The sequence below is a fragment of the Heloderma suspectum genome, chromosome 9 (assembly GCF_057233095.1).
Source record: "Heloderma suspectum isolate Gila_16-S chromosome 9, 16-S_ref, whole genome shotgun sequence".
In the NCBI taxonomy this organism is placed as follows: Eukaryota; Metazoa; Chordata; class Lepidosauria; order Squamata; family Helodermatidae; genus Heloderma; species Heloderma suspectum.
The window spans coordinates 31,249,190-31,273,446 of NC_139466.1; the positions used below are offsets into that span (position 1 = coordinate 31,249,190).

At 45.9% G+C, this 24,257-nt stretch overlaps 1 protein-coding gene across 1 annotated transcript in view; it reads right to left on the reverse strand.

The window, feature by feature from the left end:
* Positions 1 to 4,103: 4,103 nt before the first annotated feature.
* The window catches only part of TBX22 (T-box transcription factor 22), a 29,618-nt gene continuing 9,464 nt past the window's right edge, over positions 4,104 to 24,257 (reverse strand). Inside the window, exons 4-8 of the mRNA XM_084813345.1 lie at positions 21,016 to 21,190; positions 19,164 to 19,328; positions 17,403 to 17,467; positions 14,554 to 14,639; positions 4,104 to 4,717 (exon numbers count right to left, since the gene is read on the reverse strand). Of these exons, the coding sequence (XP_084669471.1) occupies positions 4,104 to 4,717; positions 14,554 to 14,639; positions 17,403 to 17,467; positions 19,164 to 19,328; positions 21,016 to 21,190 (1,105 nt within the window). The remainder of the gene's footprint in view (positions 4,718 to 14,553; positions 14,640 to 17,402; positions 17,468 to 19,163; positions 19,329 to 21,015; positions 21,191 to 24,257) is intronic.

Genomic DNA, 24,257 nt, shown 5'->3' on the forward strand with positions numbered 1-24,257 from the left:
GGTACAGTTTTGGATGGCCAGGTGTCCTCTTTTACAAAAGACAGTCCTCTGTTTAAAGGCATCTTCAGTTTGAAGGGCTGTGCCATCCAACTCTGGCTTAAAGATAAAGAACTGTTACCCATCCACACTTAGCACTAGGGCTGTGCACGGACCCCCTGATCCGCTTCAGATGCTGCTTCGGATCATCCAAAGTGACCCCAATCTGCCTCGGACCGATCTGGACCCCCTCCAATCTGACTCGGATCCAAATCCAAAGCGAGATTCGGATATCCGGACCGCGTGGTTTTGGCGTTTTCCCATTGACTTACATGGGAAAACACAAATGGCCGTAACTTTTTCAGTTTTTAGGATACAGGCATGAAATTTGGGTACCTCTCACCCCCCTGGAGAGGAGGCCACCTGCAAAATTTCAGACAGTTTGGCCCAGTGACATTTGTGCTAGGCAGAGTTAAAATCTGATGTTTTCCACAGAAACTCTCCAAGCAAAGAGCTGTAACTTCTCCCTGTTCCCACACATGCATGAAACACCTTGGCCTCTCCCAACTCCCCTCAAGGGTATTGCACCCCCCAAAGCCCAGGCAGTTTGGCCCACTGGCTTGTGTGCTATGTGTAGGTAAAATTTGATTTTTTCCAGGAAAACTCCCAAAGCCAAGAGCCGTACCTTCTCCCTGTTTCCATGGATGTGTGTGAAACCTGGGCCCCTCCCAGCACCCCTCAATGGCATCCCACCCACAAAAGTTCAGGCACTTTGGCCCACTGGCTTGTATGCAGGGTACTGGTGAAATCTGAGGTTTTCCAAAGAAACTCAGAAAGCAAAGAGCCATAACTTCTCCCTGTTTCTACAGACATGTGTAACACCCCCCCCCCCCGGGCATCCCACTTGCCAAATTCCAGGCACTTTGGCCCACTGGCTTGTGTGCAAGGCACAGGTGAAATTTTTAGTTTTTTCCAGGAAAACTCCCAAAGCAAGGAGCTGTAACTTCTCCCCACCTCTTCCCCTGCCAGCACCGTGAAGATGCCTCATATTGCACCGGATTGCTTTGCCATACAGTGGAGCGTTATTGGAATAATTAATATAAATACTATGTGTCTCGTACTTTTTCAACACTGCCTTGAAATTGGAATGTATAGTGTTGGTGGAACAACAACCTAGCACGCACGCACACACACCCATGGTCACAGACACACAAGAGCTAAAGAAAAGCAGAATTACCTAAGCAAATGACGGGTGTCTTTAATTTATTGTTTTATATTTCATGTTCTTTTATGGAAGGCAGGATAACTTCAAGAAATACAGGGTGACAGCATGGGTGATTAGATAACAGCCAAATCAACCCCCCCCCCCTTTAAGCCTTCTTTAATTTCTGTTTTGGGAGGGTCAACACAGAGAAGACACAGACGGTTCACTTCAACATGGGAGGGAGGGGGCAAACACTACACACATAGGCTGCTATAATATGCCTTTCTTTAAGAAGTTAGAAAGAAAGAAACTAAATGCTTGAATATGACTTAAAAGGGGGCAGGGAGAACATCCCCAGAAGTCATTGTTTGTTTTTAAAAATTGAAATAAGACTGGGTTTGTAAAAATCTAAAAGAGACAGAGTTGATTGATAAAAATGACAAGGAAATAGAACGGAGAAAGCAGAAGTGAGGGACAATGTTACACAACAAACACAACCTTTTTCCAGAGTCCAAAATGGAGATAAACAAACACAGGAATGGCAGGGGAGGGAGAGTGTAGCAGCAGCTTGCAAGGAAAAGCTATGTTAGTTTGAAAAAACATGGAAAGGAGAGATGAATAATCAAATACAAATAACAAACGAGTTGGAGGTAGAAAGAAATAGGAGAAGGAGGCTGGAAGAGGTGCTGCAAAAGTCACCATCCCAATGGGGACGGACGATCAAGGAGCGAGGGAAGGGAATGCTCCCAGTACAACCAAGCTGTTTCCTTTTAATTTAAATTTTGAGGAAAGCCTAATGGCGATCCAAATTGAATAAACTGAAGGAACAACTCCTAGGAATGCACACGCACACTCATACACACACACACAAGATCATCTACCCACACCAGCCCTCTCTCCCAAAGACACCGCTAGTGCAATAACCGAACGCAGCCTTTCGCCGAAGCATATATACCCCCTTCCTCCACCGCTCTCTCTGATTGGAGACTGCTAGCGTCGGTCTGGCTGAGGGTTCCTATTCGCCAAAGCACAGTCCCTGCTCCCCCTGCACTTGCCTGCCCACCTCCCCCACTTCCCGCCTCCGCTCGCCTTCCCCCAACCTCCATCCTCCTCCGCATGCCCCTCCACATGAGCATTGAGAAGTTGATACATTTTGGAGACAGCCTGCCTGGACTGCTCAGGCATTCAGTAGAGCTCCAAATATACAAGGCGGAGGAGGCACTTTGTGGGGGGGGGGGTGCTTCGCCCCGGAGCGTCTCAATACTGCTCTGACCTGCCTCGTATCACGAGGCTTTTGCTCCAAAACAGTCCGCTTCGCCTTGTTATTCAGGCTTCGTAACGAGGCAGTGCACAGCCCTAGTCAGCACCCAGACAATAGACTGAACAGGCAGGTACCTAGGTCACCTGGTCACAGCCGTCCACACTATGGTGAGATGTACACTATTTCTATTTAAATTATAATAATTATTTCTAAATTTGCATCTATACATATAAATTAGCAAATGTCATGCAAATACATATAAATTAGCAACTGTCCTGCAAATCACTGTACTCTTATGTCTTCTTTTTTGGTGATGCATTTCCTTGGGGGTGGGGGTGATTCTTAAGTGGCCAGGCTAACCCATGTGCAGATTAACCATTTCCACAAGAAATGCGGCCTGTGGTACAGGGTACTTTGAAGCTGCTAATCAACAGTTAATATGGGAGAAGATGAGCTGCAAAAAATATGCTTAAGTGCTTTACTCAGTGGAGAATGGTCAGTGGCAGGGGATGGAAAGGTACTGAAGCATCAGTCCTTTAAAAGATCCATGAAATCAATCTGAGTATGCAAAGCTATTCTCAAAAAGAAAACCCTCAGAGGAAAGTACAGAGTCTCGTGAAAATAAGATTCAGATCACTCTTCATCTCAGTCATCTCGTGATGCTCAAATCCTGCTGCAAAGTGCAAATATCAAAAGACAGATTTACATTTTACCCAGGCCCTGAAAACGACCAAATAAATTAGCAGTTCTGACACATACAAACACACACATACACACACACAAAAGTGTCTCTGCTTTTGGCTGTTTCATTGTCCCCCATGTTCTGCATAGTTACCATGAAGACAGATGGCTCCTTGAGACAGTCAATGGGGCAGCCTGGGTAGAGCTGGGCCAACATTTCTCAGAAACCTTGTTGGTACAATTCTCCATCAGAATTTTCTGTTTGGAGCACTCCCTGCCCCCTTCCCAAAGAGGGCCATTTTGTGGAATATTCACTAAATATTCTCCACTCTTTCTTTGACAGTGGCTGCTATTTCCACATACCCACAGATACACACACAATGCCCCAGGATGATGCTACATCTCCAGCATTGTGGGAGATACAAAATGGCGGTGGAGTTGCCAGCACAGAAGCTCTGTTGTGCTGCTGCCAGTGATGAGGTCCTCCCTCAGGAAGCTGTTGGAGAATTTCACACATGTGGAGAACATTTAGCAAACTCCTACAAACGTGCATAAACGCAAACAGTCAGGGCTACATCCAATGTCACACAAACCTTTGCACTGGCAGTGGACTCCCACTTATACAACAGGACTTTCTCCTTCCTCTTCTCCCCTGGCACATGCTGGCAGCCCCTGCTCTAATCCCAAATCTGCTCCAGAGGGTTTCCCCAACCCTCTCAAGCAGACGGGTGGGGCAGCTTATGGGGGGCTGCAGGGAAGAGGGGGAATCCACTCCGCTGGGAGACAGACACTGTTGGATACAACCCTCTCTTTCAATGCCAGTGGACATGCTGGAGAATTTCAGGAAGCCATTTTAGCCCAACCCATCATGTCATGACGTTTTCCACAGTCAATGATCTGCCAGCCTTTGGAGAAGAGTCAAAGCCAGACGTTGTGTGGGGTTTTGCATGTTACTACTTCCAAAATGTTAGAGGAGTCCCACTAGAGGCAGTGGTTAATTGTGGAGGCCCAGGGAGTATGGTTGCACCTGTTCTCTAGGAGAGGGGATGGGATGCCCTCATCGGCTTTGAAATGGCCTGCCGAGTTCATCAGCCTTGAGGGCACAGAAAAGTTATAACCGTAGAAACCATAGGGAGGGTGCAGAGCACAATTCAGCGTTTCCCGGGTAACAGGACTCGATGGGAAAATGTTTCCTGATGCATGTAAACCATACAGCATGTGACCCGCAGAACTTGGCCCTTGGGGGCTGGGCAGGTTTGAGTCTTCCGCTTTTCCGCTTTTGACGTTGGTTACGCTCAGAGAAGACAGTGTGGGCACCTCCACCATGAAATGGGGCAAAAGGGGAGGACCAGCTGCATTTCCCAGTTTGTGATGGCCCGGAAACATCAGCGACGGCTGTCTTAAAAGACTGGTTGGGCAAATCTTGTAGCAGATGGGGAGGCCGAGATGGTGGAGGTAAGAATCTGGACAGGTCATTCCGAGGTTAGTTGCTGACAGGTGGAAAGTTGGAGGAGAACAGGAAGGGGAAAGGAGGGAGCTGAGGGGAGATGGGGTGCCCCCGGTGGGTGTCACAGGAGAAGAGCCAGGACTTCCACCTATAATAAAGCAAGCAGACCAATGTCATTAAAGGCTAGCGCATAGAAGAGAATGTTTTTATCCATCTCTCATAAAGTTTAGTCAAGCAATGTCTGGAACTTCTGGAGATACATCTAGGAGCCCCGAGTTGTTTCATTCCACAGCTGCTCCACATGGGAAGCCCCCAGTGCTACAGACTGGAGCAGGGCTTTCTAACCCTTTTGGGCTGTTGGGCACATTTGGAATTTTGCAATGGTGTCACAGGCACTGACATAAAATGGCTGCCATGAGGGGGGGATTCACAAAATGGCTGCCAAGGTGGGTGCAGCCAGTCACAAAATGGCCATTACACAGAAAGGCCAACTAGTGAGGCTAAAAAAGAAGCAACTTGCCCAAGAACTGTGGGTGGGTGATTGCCCCTCAGCCCTTGAAATGTGGGGTCCTTTGGGGCAAGATTCTGTCCCCAGTGCTGCTTAACATTTATATGACGCTGTTGGGAGCAGTCATTAGGAGATTCGGGGAAAGAAGCTCTATTTCTCTGTGACTTCTGAACTGGGAGAGGCTGTGCACCTTCGGAACGGATGGCTGGATGCACTTATGGGCTGGATGAGGGACAATGAGCTGAATCCTGACAAGATACACAATCAAGAGGGATTTCTCTTAGGACTGCAGCAGAGGGGCAAAAAGGATTGAATTCACCCTCCAGGCCTGTTCTGACCCTGGCCTGTTCACTATCACTCCTGTCCCCCAGCTGATGTGATTTGCATTTAAAGAAACTTTCAGTCACATGCAGTTTGGCCCTCGGTTGCACTGAAACAGGAGACCTAGCACTGCAGAAATCTCTTTATTATGGCACAAGTAGGCAACCTGGGGCCCTCCAGATATGTTTGGATTGCAACTTGCATGAGCCCCAGCCAGCAAGGGTGAAGTTTAAGAAGAAATAAATAAATAAATAAAGTTAAGGGATTATGGAGATTGTCGTTAAAAATATCTGAAAGACACCAGGAGGGATGTTGGAAAAATCCCTAACAGAATCAAATGAGAGTTTGGATTTCTATGAATCTAACCCATGGGATTCCATAGCAGACTGGCTTTTCCTGGGTCACATAGATTCCACAGACCTGCAGACTGTTTTTTTTTGTTTGTTTTTGTTCTTTACTTTCCAGAATTTTATGCAAATTTAGTCATAGAAAAATACTTAAAACCACCAGCCAAAAATGCATATTTCCCCCATAGGCTAAAGCATGAAAATATGCATGGGGGGTGATTTGCGCATCTTGGAGGGATTGCGCATTTTGGGGATTTGTGCATTTCCGTGAGTGCAAATTTGAGCAAGTGTGAATTTGCACAAATTTGGGAAATTGGAATATCCAATTCCATTAATGAGTAGATGATGGGACAAAAGGCACCTGACAATCCGCGAAACTCAGACAGAACGGATTTTACAAAATCCATACATCCCTAGGCACCAGGTTGTCTACCTGTACCTTAAGGGCATGACCATGTTAGAGGTGTACTGAAATCTTGCCCAAGCAACAAGAACAGAAACAACAAAAACAAAGACATTTGAAATTTGGCCATACTTCAGAATTCAAAATGGATTTAAACCGTTTCCACTCTCCCTCTTTCACTTTGACTTCATTTGACTTTGAGAGGCACTTCTAAAAGAAAATGTACATTGAAAGGGCCAGATCCAAGTTGAAAGCTGGATCAATTGCACTGGTGGAAGTGTGCCTTCCCATCCCCTTCTTCCCATGACAGCCGCTCCAGACCCCAGAAAATGCTACACAAAGAGATAGAGAGATCCTGCTAAACATGGTGACCTGTGCTTCATGGAGAAGAGGGGATCCCCCAAAATCAGGGTGAGGAACCTTCCAGGAGCAGAGCCCTTCCTGGATGCAGCCCAAAGTGTTGTTGATGAATGGTGAAGGAATTGTATCAAGCATCAACTTGCCACATTTTATACTTTAATCTTCATTTTGTCTGGGATTTTTAAAAGTTTGATTCTTCTTCTTGCTTTTGCTAAATGAATTTGGATTAAGAAATCTTTGCTGGAGAGTTCCCACCGCCGCTACCTCTAAAACCCCTTGCTTTTTGACTCTGCTCCATGGGGGATTTTGTTTCAGCGATGGGATGGTTTTGCCTAGCACATCTGACCCTGGCAGCCTGGATGCGTCCAGAAGTGAGGCCACACTGGCTCTCTCATCCCACATCTGGGCAGCCTTCCCCAACTAGACACCATCCAGATGTGAAGGACTACAAATCCCATCATCCTCAGACAGCCCTCTGGAGGGCGCCAGGTTGGGGAAGGCTGCCCCCAAGGGATCGGCATAGGGAGTGCCATTCACACAAACCCATGGCTGCATTTAGCAGGGGAGGGCAACATCTGTTGCACATCTGGTTTGACAGGAAAAAGCGCCATGCTGCAAGCAGGAGAACTGTCTTTTGTTGGCACACTTGTTGTTCCACCAACCATCCAGGGCCCATATGTGTGAACGGCACTCCTCGTTGAGGCACGTGCTATGGACTGAAGAGATGTGAGGACAGGTGGCACATGAGCCTTTGTGGGACAAACAAGGAGACATATGGAATCTTTTTTCTGGAATCGGGGAACCAACCAAAGGCTGTCTGGAGTTCATGCCACCTGTACATCCTGTAGACAGATTTCATCCCATGTCCAATCATTTTGAGGTTACCTAAATATATGGATGTCTGTGGCTGTGTGTGTGTGTTTGTGTGTGCATGCGCACATGCTTGGGTGGGAGGAGGAGTTGCCTTTCCTTTTTTAAAGTAGAATTATAGGGGAGGTGTTGGCACTGGAAGGGTGTTATTTTATTTATCTGTTTTCTAGCAGCTGTATCCCACCTTCTCCCCTCCCTCTCCACTTTTCTCCTCATAACAACCCTGTGAAGTAGGTTGGGCTCAGAGAAAAAGACCAGCCCAAGGTAGGGATGTACGAAAGGTACTTACCTTTCGGGGATTATGCTGATGGTGCGGGGGGAGGCATTCCATCCCTCCCCCCGGAATCCTCACCAGGGGGGGAGACGCTCCGTTCCTCCCCCCCCCCGGAATCTTGGCCAGCTGGCTGTGCTCTGCAGCGATTCTGCAGAGCCGCCGGCTGGCTCCGCCAGCAGCCGGACATCTGGCTGCTGGCTAGCAGGGACGCAAATGGCGGTGGCCGTAGCCGCCGCCGTTTGCGTCCCTCCAGTCAGCCGTGATAGGCTACGTAAATGTTTACGTAGCCTATCACAGCTGAGTAAAACAAAAACAAAAAAAATGTGCGTACGCAAATGGCGGCGCCCATGGGCACCGCCATTTGCGTACACGCATTTTTTTTTTTTTTAAGTCAGCCGTGATAGGCTACGTAAACATTTACGCAGGTAAGTCTCATCCCAGGGGGGGGGGGGAGACCGTTCCACCACCTATTTTGGGGGGCTGAATGCGCTGGCATTCGGCCTCCCCGAGATCCATGGCGGAATTCTCTGACATCCCTAGCCCAAGGTCCCACCCTGACAGTTTCATGGCTAAGTGAACATTTGAACCTGGATCTTCCCAGTCCTAACCACTATGCAACACTGTCTCTCCATTTATGGCCCTGTATATTTCCAATGCTTTGATGCCATCCGTGTGTGTATTTACATTTTTATTTCATCACACCCTTCCTCCAAAGAGCTCAGGGGAACTTACAAGATTCTCTTCCCTGCACTCACTGCCAATGGAGGCTGGTGGCTCTGTTTTCAGTGGGGCTGTGGATCAATTCTGGGTTTCACTCAGAACCAGCCAGAACTCTAAATGAGCTATCCAAGGTGCTGAACCCTACCCCCAAAATAGCTTCAGCACCTTGGATAGGTCCTTTAGAGTTCTGTCTGGTTCCGACTGGAATGCAGGATGGATTTACAGCCCCACTGAAATCAGAGCCACCAGCTTCCACTGCCCATTGCCACTGATGTTATCCCCACAACAACCCTGTGAGGTAGGTTGGGCTAAGAGAGAGTAATTGGCCCAGGGTCACCCAGGTCATGGCTGAGTGAGGATTTGAAACTGGGTCACCTCAGTTTTAGTCTCTAAGGCAGCCTTCCCAACCTGGCGCCCTCCTGTGCTGGACTGTAACTCCCAGAATTTCCAGCCATTGGCCATGTTGTCTGGGAATGATGGGAGTTGCAGTCCAAGATGTCTGGAGGGCAAAGCTGCTCTCAACACTCTAACCACTGCAGTAGGCTCATGTTCTTAAATATACTAAAAGCAAATGACATATTTGGTCATTCACAAACCGGTAGATGACAACTGGGCTGGATGCACCTGATCTCTTCTGATCTCAGAAGCTAAGCAGGGTCAGCCCTGGTTAGTACTTGGATGGGAGACCGCCTGGGAATCAGGCTTCCTGCACTGAGCAGGGGGTTGGACTCGATGGTCTTGTAGGCCCCTTCCAACCCTAGGATTCTATGATGCATTCTATGATGAAATCCAACAGCCATATTAGGGTAATACATTATTAGGCCAACTCAAAGGTCACAAAAAAATGTGCAAGCTTTTGAGATCTCCAGATCTGTTCCTCAGGAAAGATCATGGCTGGCGTAAGACATTTTGTTTCCTGAGGCATTCTGTTCCTCCCATTCCATGTACAAAAGCCAACCGGACTTACAGATGAATCTTGCTTCAGTATTGGGAATGGAGCAGCTGCATAGGAAGGCAGCAAGCTAGCTTAGGGGGCGCAGGGCAGGCCACACGGCCCACAGCTCTCTCCTCCAACACTTTCCTGCTGCCTCCCAGCATCTGCCACCTGAAACAAACGCCTCACTTTGCCTAATGGTAGGGCCAACCCTGGGCAGGATGTTACAAAAAGCAAGTTGTGCAAAGGGGATAGAAATAGGAGGGGGAAAGGCTGATTTGATGTTGAAGTCATGATGTCTGCATGATCATAGTCGTCAGATGAAGTGTGAAGTCTGCAACCTCCTCTCACATTTCATCTGAAGATTCTGAACATGCAGACATCATGACTTCATCATCAAGTCAGCCTCTGTTCCCCTCTCCCCACCTGCTTTCTTGTAACATCTTGCGAGATGAAGAGATCAGGAGATCTCAAAAGCTTGCACAAGTTTTGTGACCTTTGAGTTGGTTGGCCTAATAAAGGTATTACTCTAATGTGGATTGCAATACACTAGTCCAGGGATCCCCAATCTTTCTGGACCTGTGGGCACATCTGGGAATTTGAGAAACTGTGGTGGGCACCACCCCAAAATGGCTCCCACAGAGGATGTGGGTAGTCACATGATGGCTGCCATGGGGGCCTTGCTAGTCAAAAGTGCTGTTGGTGGTGGTGGAGAGATAGTGGTGTTGGTGTTGGTGGGGAGATAGTGAGGCCAGAGGCTGGGAGGGAGGGGGAAATAGCAAGGCAAAGGAGTAGAGGGGACAGAAATAGCGAGGCTAGAGGCTGCTAGTCTGGGAATGGAGAGAAACAACTAGATAAAGTGGTGAGTCCGTGAGTGGAAGAGAAAGAGCAGGGCTAGGGGCTAGGAATGGAGAGAAAGAAGGCTAGGGAGGGGGAAGGGAAAGAAATAGTGAGGGAAGGGGTCAGGTGGAGAGAAATAGCAAGGCTAAAGTCTGGGAGTGGAGACAGAGCAAGGGAAATGGTCTTTGTGGCTGGAAGAAGATTGGGCTGGGCCAGGAAGCAACTCTTTCCTTCTCTTCCTGCCCGCTGAGCAGTTGATCAGCAGCAGGTTCAGGAACAGGATGGAGAACTTGGCACCCTTACAGTTGTCAGTATTTTTTAACTAAAAATAATTTTTTGAAGGGGGCAGGGAGCAGAGAGCTTCATGGGCACCATTCAAGGTCCCCATGGGCACCACAGCACCTGGGGATGCCATGTTGCGGCCCCCTGTACTAGTGTATGATGTTTGCACCTTCTCAGTCAGGGGCAGGGCAAATTGTGAGAGGTGGAAAGGGGAGATGTGGAAATGTCATATTGGTTACAAACGTATGAAACTCACTCACATTGATCAAAATACAAACGGATTCATCATTTCTGCCCCCATGACAATCTTCTTGGACTACCCTGCGGAGCAGGAATGGACAACTTGTGGCCTTTCAGATGGTTTGCCATACAAAGCATCTGCTTTGCTGTACAAACCATCCCTGACTATTAGCTGTGCTGGCTAGGCCTGATGGTAGTTGCAGTCCCACATCTGGAAGGCAGAAGTTGCCCTCCCCTCTTGTTGGGGTATAAAGTGGTTGAACAATCACTTTAACACCTTTCACTCCAGGCAGACAGGCTGGCCTAAGACATTTTGCTTCCTGAAGCAAAGAACAGGATGGTGCCCCCTCCTATTCCATGCTCAAAAATTGGCTGGATTGGCAGTTGAATAGGCCTTCAATGCTGGCCACGGAACAGCCTCCTTCACCGTGCCTGATGGCAGCAAGCAAGCTTAGGGGGCACAACGCAGGCCACTTAACACACAGCTCTCCCTCCAACACATTACTGCCACCTCCCAGCATCTGCCATCTGAGGCAGCTGCTTCACTCTGCCCAACGTTAGGGCTGGCCCTGCCAGACAGAGGAACTACGTCGTATAAAATTGGAAAGGGGCTTAACTGGTTGAGCACATGCTTTGCATGCAGAAGGTCCCAGGTTCGATCTCTGGCATCTCCAGTAGGGCTAAGAAATAATCCTGCCTGAAACCCTGGAGAGTCTCTGCCAGTCTGTGCAGACGATATTGGGCCAGACGGATCAAAGGTCTGACTCAGGATATGCTTCCTAAAGGAGGTGTGTGTGTGTGTGTGTGTGTGTGTGTGTCTGGGTCTGTGGCGGCAGGGGGGAGGGGTTATTTGTGGCCTCCCAGATGTTGTTGGACTGCAATTCCCATAATCTCTCACCGTTGTTCATGCTGGCTAGGGCTGATTGCAGTCCCACAACTTTTGGAAGGCCATAAGTTGCCCACCCCTGGTATAAAATGAAAAGAGGTAGCACTGCAGTGATTGTTCTCAAGAGGTATGAAAACAATTAGCCTAATTGAAATGACGGCCTGTGCACTGGGTTTGTGACATGGCAGAAACTGTAAAGCTAGTTGACATATTCATACAAATTCAACTGAGAGCTATTTTCAGCAACTGGATCCTGGTGCCAATCTTGAGGGGAGGGGGTGAGTGCTCCAATAAGTTCTTTGACCTCCCTTATGTGCCGGTTTTAGCATGTTGTTGGGTTTTTTTAATCGATTATGCCATTCACACACCGCTTCAGAGAGCATTTGAAGTGGAACGAACGTTCCTTGCAATCAAGCGTGTGTAATTGTCTCTCCCAGAATGTAAACCTTGGTATTTCTCCAGGCTGCAAGCTTTGAGCAATTTAATTGATAGATTAATGGGCAAAAGCTTCTAAAAGTGGAACAAAAATTCCCCTTTGATTAATCAGGCGGGCTCAGAAGGAGCCCAAGACTCAGCATTCTCACAGGGGAAACTGCCCGTGGGCCCCAAAGAAACACTCCCTCCCTCTTTGCAGTGCTGAAAAAAAAAGAAATTTAGAACCGATGTTTCCCCCATCCACTTGGCATTCAAAGTCAGCAGACATTTTAGCTTTCAGAGCAAAATTCTTACAACATTCTTTCTCACAATAAGAATCACAATAAGAACAAAAAACAGCTAAACCTGACTGTAGTCAACTGAATTAAATGTCAACACAGCTAATGTAGCATATGGGTTAAAGTCCGATTAAACCAGGGTTGTAGAACTTCAAGCCAGTGCACCAACCTGACCCAACTGAGGTCTCAATCTGGACCTCTGGGGTTTCCCAGATAGCAACGCCACTTTCCATGTCTGCCACTCTGAACACATTGGGACTTAATTCTGAGTAGGCATGCATATGGTTGCTCCATAAACGTGGGGGAGAGGGTTATACTAGGGATGTTGGAGAAATCCACAATGGAATCAAATTAGTGCACATTTCTATGAATCTGATCCAGCAGACCAGCTCTTCCTGAGTTGCATGGATTCCCCAGACTTGCAGACCATTTTTTTAAAAATTAATTTTAATTTTTTGTTTACTTTCTGGCATTTGAACAGGGATGTCAGAGAATTCCGCCACAGACCCCAATGATTCTTTTGAATCTGGCCTCCAGCATCTGTGGCAGAGCAGCCCCACCTACCCCCGACTCCCTCTGGACCTGCACGGAGCCGGATCCTCCTCGCCGGCTGGAAATAGGCTAGCCTATCGTGTGAAAAAACCCAGACGCAAATGGCTCAGCAGACGCCATTTGTGGCTGTAAAGCCCTTAGTTTAAGCTAAATGTAGCCATTTACAGCTGCATTTAGCTTAATCTAATTGTTTTCCAGTCCAGTCGCAAATGGCGTCTGCTATACCATTTGTGTCCAGAGTCAGTCAGCCCAGCCAGTGATACGGCAATATATTGCTGGCGCTCTGGAGCCGGCCAGCGGTTCTGTGGTATCACCATGGAGTGCAGCTGGACAGCGAGTATTTCAGGGGGAGGGACGGATCACCTCCCCCCCCCGCGCACCCCCTGCCGGAATGGTAGGTAGGTAATTCATACATCCCTACTTTTTAAGCAATTTTAGTGGTAGAAAAATATGTAAAATTAAAAAAATACAGGCTGAAAATGTGCATTTTCCCCATAGGCTTAGGCATGAAAATGCACATTTTGGGGGCGATCTGTGCATTTTCACACGTGTGAATTTGCACGAATACAAATTTGCACAAATTTGGGTAAAGGGAAAAAAATCCAATTCGTCAATGAGTGGACAACAGAACGGAAGGCGCCTGACAATCCAGGAAATACAGATGGAACAGATTTTACAAAATCTGTACATCCCTAGCGTATATACTCAGGACCACTTAGCTAGCACAGCTGAGTTATGCCGTCATTCTTAAATTATCGTGATGTGTACTCTTGCTTTGCAAATTTAAAACACTTCGTTGGACCACAGGGATTCTCATTTTTGTTTAAATGAACAAAGTAGAATCTTGGGCAGACTTGGGGCTTTTGGGATCTACTTTGTTTTTAACAGAACCCTGAGGCCTGAAACTGAGCCAATGTGGTGTAGTGGTGAGAGTGCTTGATTGAGACTCAGGAATTCCGAATTCTAGTCCCCACTTGCCTGTGGAGCTCCCTGGGTGACTGTGGACCAGTCACTGACTCGCAGCCTAACCTACCTCACAGGGTTGTTGTGAGGATCATCTAAGCCCTCTTGGGTTCCTTGGCAGAAAAAAGGTGAGATATAAATGTAATAATAAATTAAATAAATAAAACTGGAGCCAGGTGCAAAAGACATACATGAAAACTAAAGAATTCTGAGAAGAAACCTCAGGCACCTGTTCTTAAAGCTACAGTTCTTATAATGAGATTAAAATTGTTACTCTCCCATGGACTGCCCCCCTCTCCTGCTTTCCAGGATATCCAAAAGTAAGCTTTTACAGTCAGCAAATGTATTTAAATGTAATCGATTTAACTGATTAAATAGTTAGGAAGCTAATGAAAAATTAAAAACGATTCTTCCTCTGCATTTACAGAATGTTTATTTTATGGCAGTGAAGACTGATATTTGAAGATTTTGCAAGTCCCTCCATTAATAGCAACTCAGGAGCACATAGGCAATAAGCATAATTGACATTCCTGAGTAAATAACTAACTGGGGCTGGGGGATACTTCTTTTCTTTTTCTTTTTCTACTTTCTAGGCCAGAAGCTTAAAAATCCAAATTTGCATGAAGCATAAGCGTGTTGACAAGCAAATCAAAAGCTTGCTCAGGTTCCAAAGGAATGATTGAGTTGACATTGCTGAAGAAGAGAATGTAACTTTGTTGGCTTAAAGTTCAGTTTAATAATCTCAGGATGATTTGGGGATTCAATACTCACCCTGACTTTCTGCACCAAAAGATTTAAAATCCAGAGTAAGTGAAGGTCTCCACGGATATGATTCCAGAAGTCCATCCAGCACTCCTCTACAAAATGAAATGTAGAAATTAGACTACCGTTTGCAGTGGTGCCATCAGGGTAGGACTTTGGAGCAGATGTTCGGGGCCCTGCTCAGCAGGTCAGCAGAGGGGCCCACAAACACAGCATGACTGGCTTACCACATTTTGAAGTAAAGTCATACACATTACCATCTAAAGATGCCCCCCATAAGACCATTTGAAGAAACCCATTATAATCTAAAGAGTCCTCTCTGGTTCCAGTAAGATAATTAAATCTAGAGTCAAGAATTACCAAATGCAATCACTGCTTGCCTGGGAATATGTTCTGAGGGCTGGTCCAGCTATTGACAAATATGGTAATATAATAAAACATGCAGTGGCAGATAGGCCCAGGTCCTGCAATTGTGCCTACTCATGACTTCACGTAGGAAATAAGACACAACCCACCCAGTTGTACCATGTTTGTGGGTGCAATCTAGTTTCTACTTCCACTCCTTCTGGATGTAGAAATCATGGAACTCAAGCACATCATTCACCTGGGTCACACTCGACTTTTTGTGCATGGTCCTAGGAGGACTAAGGCCCTCACCACACCACATGTAGAACGTTACAGTGATCATCAGTGTCTGAACTCAGGATGGGGAAGAAACACATTTGGTTCGCCATTCTAATTTCACACTTTTGAACCAATATACAAACTGAAACTCAGTTACCCTTCGCACTTCTCCAAATTTTGTAATGGAATTCTCCAATTTAAACAATGTATAGAAAAATGTGTATATTAGGGGGAAGTGCACCCCAAAATGCATATAACAGTGAAAACAACATTCAAAAATATATCATATTAGAAAAATGGCTTGCAAAAACATGCATATTGGGCACAACTGCATACAAAAATGCCTGTATTCAGAGAAATGCACATAAAAACACATACAAAATTTAATGCAAGCTTTAAAAAAAATTCTCAAACTTCTGGATGAACCAAATTAAAGACTGGAAAAATGAAGAACTGAGAGAAACTGAAATGGACATATTTATCCAACCCTATTCTGAACCAGCCCACTGCTATATATAGCAAATGTGAATTTACTTCAAAATATTGCCATGGCCTCATTGAAAATGAGCACTTTTTTTAGCGGAACAGTGGGATATAACTTAAAGAAAGAAAGGAGTCCTCAATTCTGACAGGAGCAATCCGTGCACAGGTTTCCATGCATGAATTGCCCCCTCCTCATGAGCAGGAGGTGACTGCATTGGTGCAAATCTTCTGACTCTAACAAGTTTGTACAGAGGCACTCAGCTCCTTTTTAGTGTTAAAGCTTAACTGTTATTTAAACAAACAGGGCATCAGGAGATGGTTCACATGTTTCTAGAGCAGGGGGGCAGAACCTCAAGCCCAGGGGGGGGGCAAATCTGGACCTCATGGGGTTCCAATGCAGCTTTTTGGGGTCCCCCAGATGACAATGCTCCCTTCTCCTGGGACCACTTTTGATCATTTGGTGGTTTCCCAGCTTTTGTGCAGGTTGTTTCCCATTCTAAAAGCTTGAAATTCCTCTCCTAAGGCTTAGTTGCTGGCCATAAGAGCTTTAGAGAGCAATTCTATGGTCCCTGGGAGAGCTTTCAGTTACTCAGAAAAACCCTTCTGAGGTCAGAGATAGTGTTCTCATCATGGAAAGGGGAGTTGGAGATCTGGGACCTTGCAGCAGGTGTGGAAAGACACCCCCCCCCCCGGCTGCCAGAAAAGCAACCTCAGAGGAGGAAGAAGAGGAGGAGGAAAAGGGTGTTCTGGTGGGCAGGGAGGGGAGGAGACCGGTGAGGCTTGGATACAAGATATTGCTACAACATATGTAAAAACTAGAGCTGAGTGCAAATGGCCTTCTGAAATTCTCCACCTTACTTGTGGGCAGAGAAATGTGGAAGACAATTTCATCGAATTTCTCTAAGGAGAGGATAAATTCTCAACAGTTTCTCCCAGGTAGGACTCCCGACTGGCAGGATGCATAGCACAGCTTCTTCCTGTTTTGGTAAGGGGTTGGGGGGGGGCAGGTTTCATGGTGCAACAGCATCCACTGTCTTGTCAAGCTGGCCCCCAATTTACATCCACTGCAATGCAGGTGGGGGCAGTATTGTGTCCAGCTCCAGGGATGAGGTGGAATTAGTGGTCTGCTAAAATCTGTCCTCCATTTTCCTGAAAGCCCCCCCCCCCCGAAAAAGGCTTCCATTGTTCTGCCTCATTCAGGATGTTTTATAATTTATTTTTCTGGTATTTTTGAGCTTACCTAATCACAGCTAGCCTCCCAGGCTGCCTGCACATCCTGATCTGAAAAAGCCCCATAGGAGAAATTACTCCATGGTGTCTTCCCCTGGGCTTTAATTGAAGTGTGGGAAGCTGAGGAGGCTACAGGCTGCCAGAGAAATGATTGGACAATGAAAGACAGGACTCTTGTGCTTACTCCTCAGCCATTTCCTAAGTAAGGTAAGCCCAAGAAACCCAAACCCAACACGTGAGATTTTATCTGAAATTTCTTCACCCTTGAATTTCTTTACGGAAGCAATTTCTCTTCTATGAAATTGAATGAGAATGGTCAAAAAAATGTGGGAGAAATTTTTGGCACAGCCCTAATAACAACCAAGAAAGGGGGGGGGGTTGTGCCTGAGATCTAGTGTTCTTAATTATATGCAAACATCATCAATTCGTTATCCAATTAATAAACTAAAAGTCATATTATGAATCTGCAAGTATATCTTTAATAGAGGGACAATCCAACACATAAAATAACAATCCTTTACCTGTTTCGCCCAGGGTCTCTGAATCCTTTAGCAAAGGGATTACGGTCTATCTTCAGTTTTGTTATCTATCAACGTTTTGCAACCAAACAACAAAGAGAGAATTATTTCAGTACTGTAAGCGCTGGGATGGCCAAAAGCGAGTTTGACAGTGTCACCTCTTTGTGCTCATCATTACTTGAATGAGTTTCAAATGAATGCTCAAGATTACAGTTAGGCTACATCAGCATAAGTTTTCATGGGCTGAAGACCACATCGCCAGCTGCCTGGAATTTTGTCTTCAGTTAGGAAGAATAGGTACATGTCAGCATAGAACAAGGCTGGGCAACTTTGGTCCTAGAGCCACAGGCAGGCCTCGGCCTAAATTCATGTGACCCTCCTCAACCTAATTTCAAAAGCCCTCTGCAAGCAATCAGTTCAGAACTCTGGCAAGACTGATCTGTTCCTCTTCCAAGAGCCCTTTGGGCAGGAAGGAAGGTGGCAGGAGTGAGTGGGAGAGGGGTGGCAGAAAGAGAGAGAGAGAGAGAGAGAGGAAAAGGGTGGCAGAAAAAGAGAGAGAAAGAAGGGGTGAAAGAGAGAGGGGGAGATGAGAGAGAGAAAGTAAAGGGAGGTCCCGTCCACTTTTTGCTCCGGCTTCACCTACCACTGGCTTTGCCCCTGCCCACTGCTGAAATGCAGCCCACAACAAATTACTGCGAAAGGAATGCCACCCCTTCTGTAGAGGCAAAAAATAAATAAATAAAGGCTAAGAGGTGGGGTTAAATGTTGGGATGAGAAGCTTTTCCTGTCCAGTTCTAATACTGTTCTTGCTCTGCCTTGGGTTCCACTCCCAGTTTAAGCAGCACAATTTCTAAAATCAATTCCAGAATCGGAGCATAAGAAGTTCCCTGTACCTTTCAAATCCTACAATTCTTTTGCATTGCTACACACACACACACACACACACAGAGAGAGAGAGAGAGAGAGAGAGAGAGAGAAATGGCCATGTTACTAATGTACATATGTGATAAAAGCACTGCAGGGATTGGGGAGAAGGTAGATCAGAATCTAGTGATAGGTCCTGGGTGATTTGCAGAAGATCAGTAAGAATTTCTGAATCCCAGTTGCTTCACAATGGCAACAGCGAGACAAAATTTGGTTGTTAGAATCCCTGATCTGTAGAAACTCAGAAGCAGATTTGCACTTGTATATGCAGGCTATCCCAGTGTACGTATAGTGCATCAGGCACAACAGATAATTGCCTTCGCTCCTGAGCCATTATTTTGCATCTATGTCTATGCCTTCCTGGACCACTGATTTGTAGGGAAGGGAGATAATTTCCTTTGGTCTGCATTTTGTAGCGAACTGATCTAATTTGCACTTCCTAGACTGATATGGAGATCAGAGCACACTTATCCTTCAGATTGCACACTTCTTCAAATTTTGCAATGCCGTTCTTGGGGGGAGGGAGGAACAAAACACTGTGCAAAAAAATATGTATATTATGGAAAGCTGCATACAAAAAAGTGTATATTAAGGGAAATTATGTTCAAAACCGGTATATTAGGGGAAACTGCATTTGAAAATAAATGCGAAGTTTGTTTTAATTTGTGCTTGTGGAAATAGGATGGAATAATGACTGAATACATGCAAAACTAATGCGGATCAGAAATAAACTGATTTGTCTATTCCCTACTATAATTGGTGGGTTTTGAAGTCCTAGTAAAAATACAAAGTCGATCCCACAAGCCTGGCATCTGCTCATGCCTGTCCTAAGTAACTTACCTGCTGGTTTTGATAAGCTGTGACAGTGGTGAATTCGGTTTCTTTAAATGAGAAGCTCTGAACCCCTGCTGCTGGCAGAGACTGGATCTGGGACAGATCAAATCGGGAATCTTGGGCAATGACATGGATTCTGGGCTTGTATTTGTGCATGGATTGCAGAATAATCTGTAACCGGGGGGGGGGGGATAAGAAAAACACAAACACTTTATCTTCATCTTCAGAGAAAAATAAAGTTAAAAACTGAGCATGCTTACTTGGAAGTAGTTCTAACTTAATTTACAATTAATACAAAAAGTCTCATCATGGTTTGCAATTTTCAATTAATACAAAAAGTCTCATCATGATTGTGTCTTGTGAGTAAGGATGTACAGATTTTGTAGAATCCATTCCATCTGTATTTCACAGATTGTCAGGTGCCTTTTGTTCCGCCATCCACTCATTGCCGGAACTGGGTTTTTTCTCCATTTCCAGAGTTTGTGCAAATTCACATATGCACAAATTCTCACTTGCGAAAATGCACAAATCCCCTCCAAATGTGCAAAGCCCCCAAAATGTGCATTTACGTGCTTTAGCCTATGGAGAAAAATGCACATTTTCAGCATGTGTGTGTTTAAAAAAAATATGTATTCTTCTAAGGCTACCTTTGCATAAAATTCCCAAAAGTTAAAAAAAAAAAAAAAAGTCTGCAAGTCCATGGAATCTGTACAACTCGGTAAAAGCAGTCTGCTGTGGAATCCATGGGTCAGATTCATAGAAATCCAAATTCATTTGATTCTGTTGCAGATTTCTCTGACATTCCTGCTTCTGAATTTTCAATCTGCAATACTTGTGCTATAAAAGGTGCATAATATCCATGTGTGGAGGGATGCAGCATAATGCAATGGTTAAAGAATGCCAGGTTACAACTGGAGCAACCTTCCTCAACCTCTTTTGGACTACAACTCCTAGCATCCCTAACCATGCAGGCTGTGGTTGATGGGAACTGAAATCCTATACACCTGCAGGGCACCAGGTTGGGGAAAGCTGAACTAGGGAGACCTATGTTCAAGTCCCCATTCACACACACGCTCTTTCTCTTGGAAGTAAGAGCCATTGAACTCAGTGAGACTTACTTCTGAGTAGGCATGGGCAGGGTTGCAGTATGAAAGGGTCTTCTCCGGTGTTTTGAAGTGATGAGAGAGCAGGGGAGGGAGACAGAGGGAGAGTCTAACTTCCCAGGACAGCCAAAATTTAGCACTTTTAAACCCTTAAGCACAAAATTAAGTCCTCACGGGTGCAATCCTATGTGGATAGGTGGCCGCCTCTGAACTCGGAGGCGGCCGCCTATCCAGTGCAGGGCAGGAGACACATGGAGAGGATCGTTCTCTCCATGCTTCTCCTGCCTTGCATTTGCAGCTAGACAGCCGATTTTGGATGTCTAGCCGCTGGAAGGCGGAGCGGGGGAGGAGGCTGCCAGATGACACATAGGATGTGTCATATCGACATTTCCGCCTTCCCTGCCCTGCCCCAGAACACCCCTCGGAATGCCCCGTTTTGGCCGCTCCGCTCTCCTCCTGTGAGCGGGGAGTGCAGGGCCGTTTCGCCCTGCTTGTGAGGCAACATGGAACAGGGGGAAGGTTAGTTCTCCAGGAACCGACCATGGAGCGTGGGCTCCAAGGTCGGTTCCCAGAAACCCACATATCCTATGGCCATCTAGCCACTGACAAGCAGCCATAGGACTGCTCCCTAAAAGTGCTTAATTTTGTCTGGGAGATTACATTCTCTCTCTCTCTCTCTCTCTCTCTCTCTCTCTCTCTCTCCCTCTCTCCCCCCCCCTCCCATAAGAGAAAGGCACCCTCAAATCCACACCTACATGCCCCTTGTCGTCCATCTCATTGTTGGTCAGTTTCACCCGGTCAAAGCTGATGATCTGCCTCATCCAGGTCTCTCCAGAGCAAGGAGAATCTGGGTGGATGTAGAGCCGGGGTGTGATGCAGGAGTGATCTGTGTTTCCAGCCACCATCCACTGAGAGCTGTGGTAGACATACCTTCAAACCAAAACCAAGGACAGAGATTGCACAGTTATCAATGGCTTGGCAATAACCCAGAGAAGTTCCCCAATTGTTTCACCATATCTATGGGGCAAGTTCTGCAAACCTGATCTGTAATTTGGGCTTAGTATGCATGAAATCAGTTAAACTTTTATGATAAGTTCACCTTTTAGAGGGGCCCAGTGCAAAAGTTTATGCCAAGGGTATCTGACTCCTCACAGATGAAATAAACTCCATCAAAGTTAATATCTTCAGTTAGGGATGTACGGATTGTGTAAAATCCCTTCCATCTGTGTTTCACAGGCACCTTTCATTCCATCGTCTCCCATCCATGGAATCAGATTTTTTGTAGTTCCCGAATCTGCAAATTTGCATTTGCAAAAAATAGAACTGAACAATTTTGTGAATGTGAAAATGCACAAATTCCCCTAAATGTGCATTTTCATGCTTTAGCCTATGGGGTAAATGAACATTTTGGATTGTTGTTGTTTTTTAAGCATGCTTTTCTATGACAAAATTTGTGCAAAATTCGGGCAAGTTAGAAAATCAGTCCGCAAGTCCGTGGAATCCACCCAACAGGGAAAATGTTGGTCCACTGTGGAATCCGCAGGTCAGATTCATGAAAATCCAAGCTCTCTCAGCCCAACCTACCTCACAGGGTTGTTGTGAGGATAAAATGGAGAGGAGGAGGATAATGTAAGCCACCTTGGGTACCTTGCAAGAGGAAAAAAGGCGGGATATAAATGCAATAAATAAATAAATAAAAATATGGTTCCATTGTGCATTTCTCTGATATCCCTGTTTTCAGTTCATGGAGGTGCAGTCTTAATAACAATGTAGATCTCTATCAACATTTGGCAGCAGGGTCCGCAAAGCCCATGTTTCTGGCAAGGCTGGAGCCAACACCAAGCATCAGTGGGCAGCTGCCAGGGCCCAAGCAAGCTGGTGGGGCCAGCCCTGCTCTGCCCTCTCCCGCTCTTTATAAGTAAATCTTTGCTCCAGGGCGCTGTGAGAAATTAAGAGGAGAGCCAGATCCAGTCACCCATCACTACTCAGAGCACCGTTCCCTTTCACTGCTAAATAAACCCACCAGGGTCCACAGCTAGAGCACAAGGCACGTTGCCCAAGATCCCTTTAAACCTGGAGCTGGCATCTGTGATTATTGGCAGCCGGTGATCCAGGTCATAATTCATGTGATGGGTGAACAGTTGAAGTTTGAGGTGCTTTTAAAATTTCTTTAAATTTTCTGGGAGATGATTCCCCCAGCACTCCCAGATTGCTAGCAGTGAATCTTATTGTCACAGTTAATGTTACTTCTGCTCATTACTGGGGGAGCAGGTCAGGGAGAGAACCAACGTTGAGTAAGCTGATGGACACAGCACATCAAAGAAAAGGCTTAATAAATTGGACTGGTTTTCCATGTAATGGGATCCATCTATTTCTTATTGGAAATCAGAAGCAAGTGGCAATGAGGCTGGAATTCTGTGTACTGAGATTATTTTTATACACTATGAATAAAGCACAGTAAATCATGAAGATGGCAAAGTCTGCAAGGCAGAGCTAATATTGACCTGCCTAGCTGGTTTGTTGTTAAAGGATTACAGAGACAATGATAATAATAAATGTCAGCCTTCCCCAGCCTGGTGCCCTCCTGATGTGTTGGGCTATGACTTACATCATCCCCAGCCTTAGGCCATGTTGGCTGGGGATGATGGGAGTTGTAACCCAAAACATCCAGAGGGCACCAGGTTGGGGAAGGCTGAGGTATGTGATGCACCTTCAGCACTCCAAAGCACCATATTAGGGGTAGACAACTTGTGGACCTCCGGTTGCTGTTGAACTACAACTCCCATCATCCTTCAGCACTGGCTAGTGGCAGTCCAACAACATCTGTGGGGGGCATGTTATCCACCCCTGCACAATATAGAACAGCCTTCCCCAACCTAGTGCCCTCCAGAGGTTTTGGACCACAGCTCTCACAATTCCTGACTATACTACCTGGGGCTGATGGGAATTGAAGTCCAAAACCTCTGGAGGGTGCCAGGTTGGGGGAGGTCTGATACAGAGGCTGGCACAAGTTGTGGCAATGGCCAGGAGCTTATTAGATGGCTTTGAAAGGCAAATCCACAGTCAGTGGAAATTGCAGGTCCAGAAACAGTCAGGGTACCCAGGCGCTGTGGAGCAAAAAGGGCTGTTTCCTCCACAGCTCACTTCACTGGAAGTATCTGGCTGACCATGGTTGGAAGAAGGATACTAGACTTAGGGCTGCATGGGTTTCATTAAATCTGTTCCATCTCTGTTTTGCAGATTATCAGGTATCTTTCATTCTGTCATCTGCTCATTGATGAAATCAGATTTTTAAAAACAACAACAACACGGAACTTTGTTCTGCTTGTGCTAATACACATTAGCGCTAATGCAAATTAATGCAAATACTCCCCCAAAGTGAAAAAAAAAAAAAAACAGTCTGCAAGTTGGCAGAACCTGCCTGACTCAGAAAAAGCCAGTCTGCTGCAGAATCCACAGGATGGATTCATAGAAATCCAAAATCATCTGAATCTGTGGTGGATTTCTCCAGCATCCCTAGCTAGAATAGCTGGCCCCTTCCTTATATTCTTTTCTTAGTAGCAGCAGCAGATGATATAAATGATGATTTTAATAATGATGATAATACATGTTTATGACCATATGCAAGGAGAACTGGATTTCCATACCATCATAGTTATGAAGAGGGCATTTCCAGAGGTGAGCTTTTTTTAAAGCAAGGCAGCAAACAACTCTGTTGCCTCCATGCCCCTCAAAGGGTGGTATAGTGGTCAGAGTGTTGGGCTGGGACTCAGGAGATCAGTAATTTAGTCCCCACTCATGAAGCTCACTGGGTGACTTTGGACCAGTCACTGACTCTCACCCTGACCTACCTCACAAGGTTTCTGTGAGGATAAAATGGAGAGGAGGAGGATTATGTAAGCCACCTTGGGTTCCTTGCAAGAGGAAAAATGGCAGGATATAAATGTAATAATAATTAAAATTAAAATATTTAAATCCCTTCTTCTAAACAACTGTG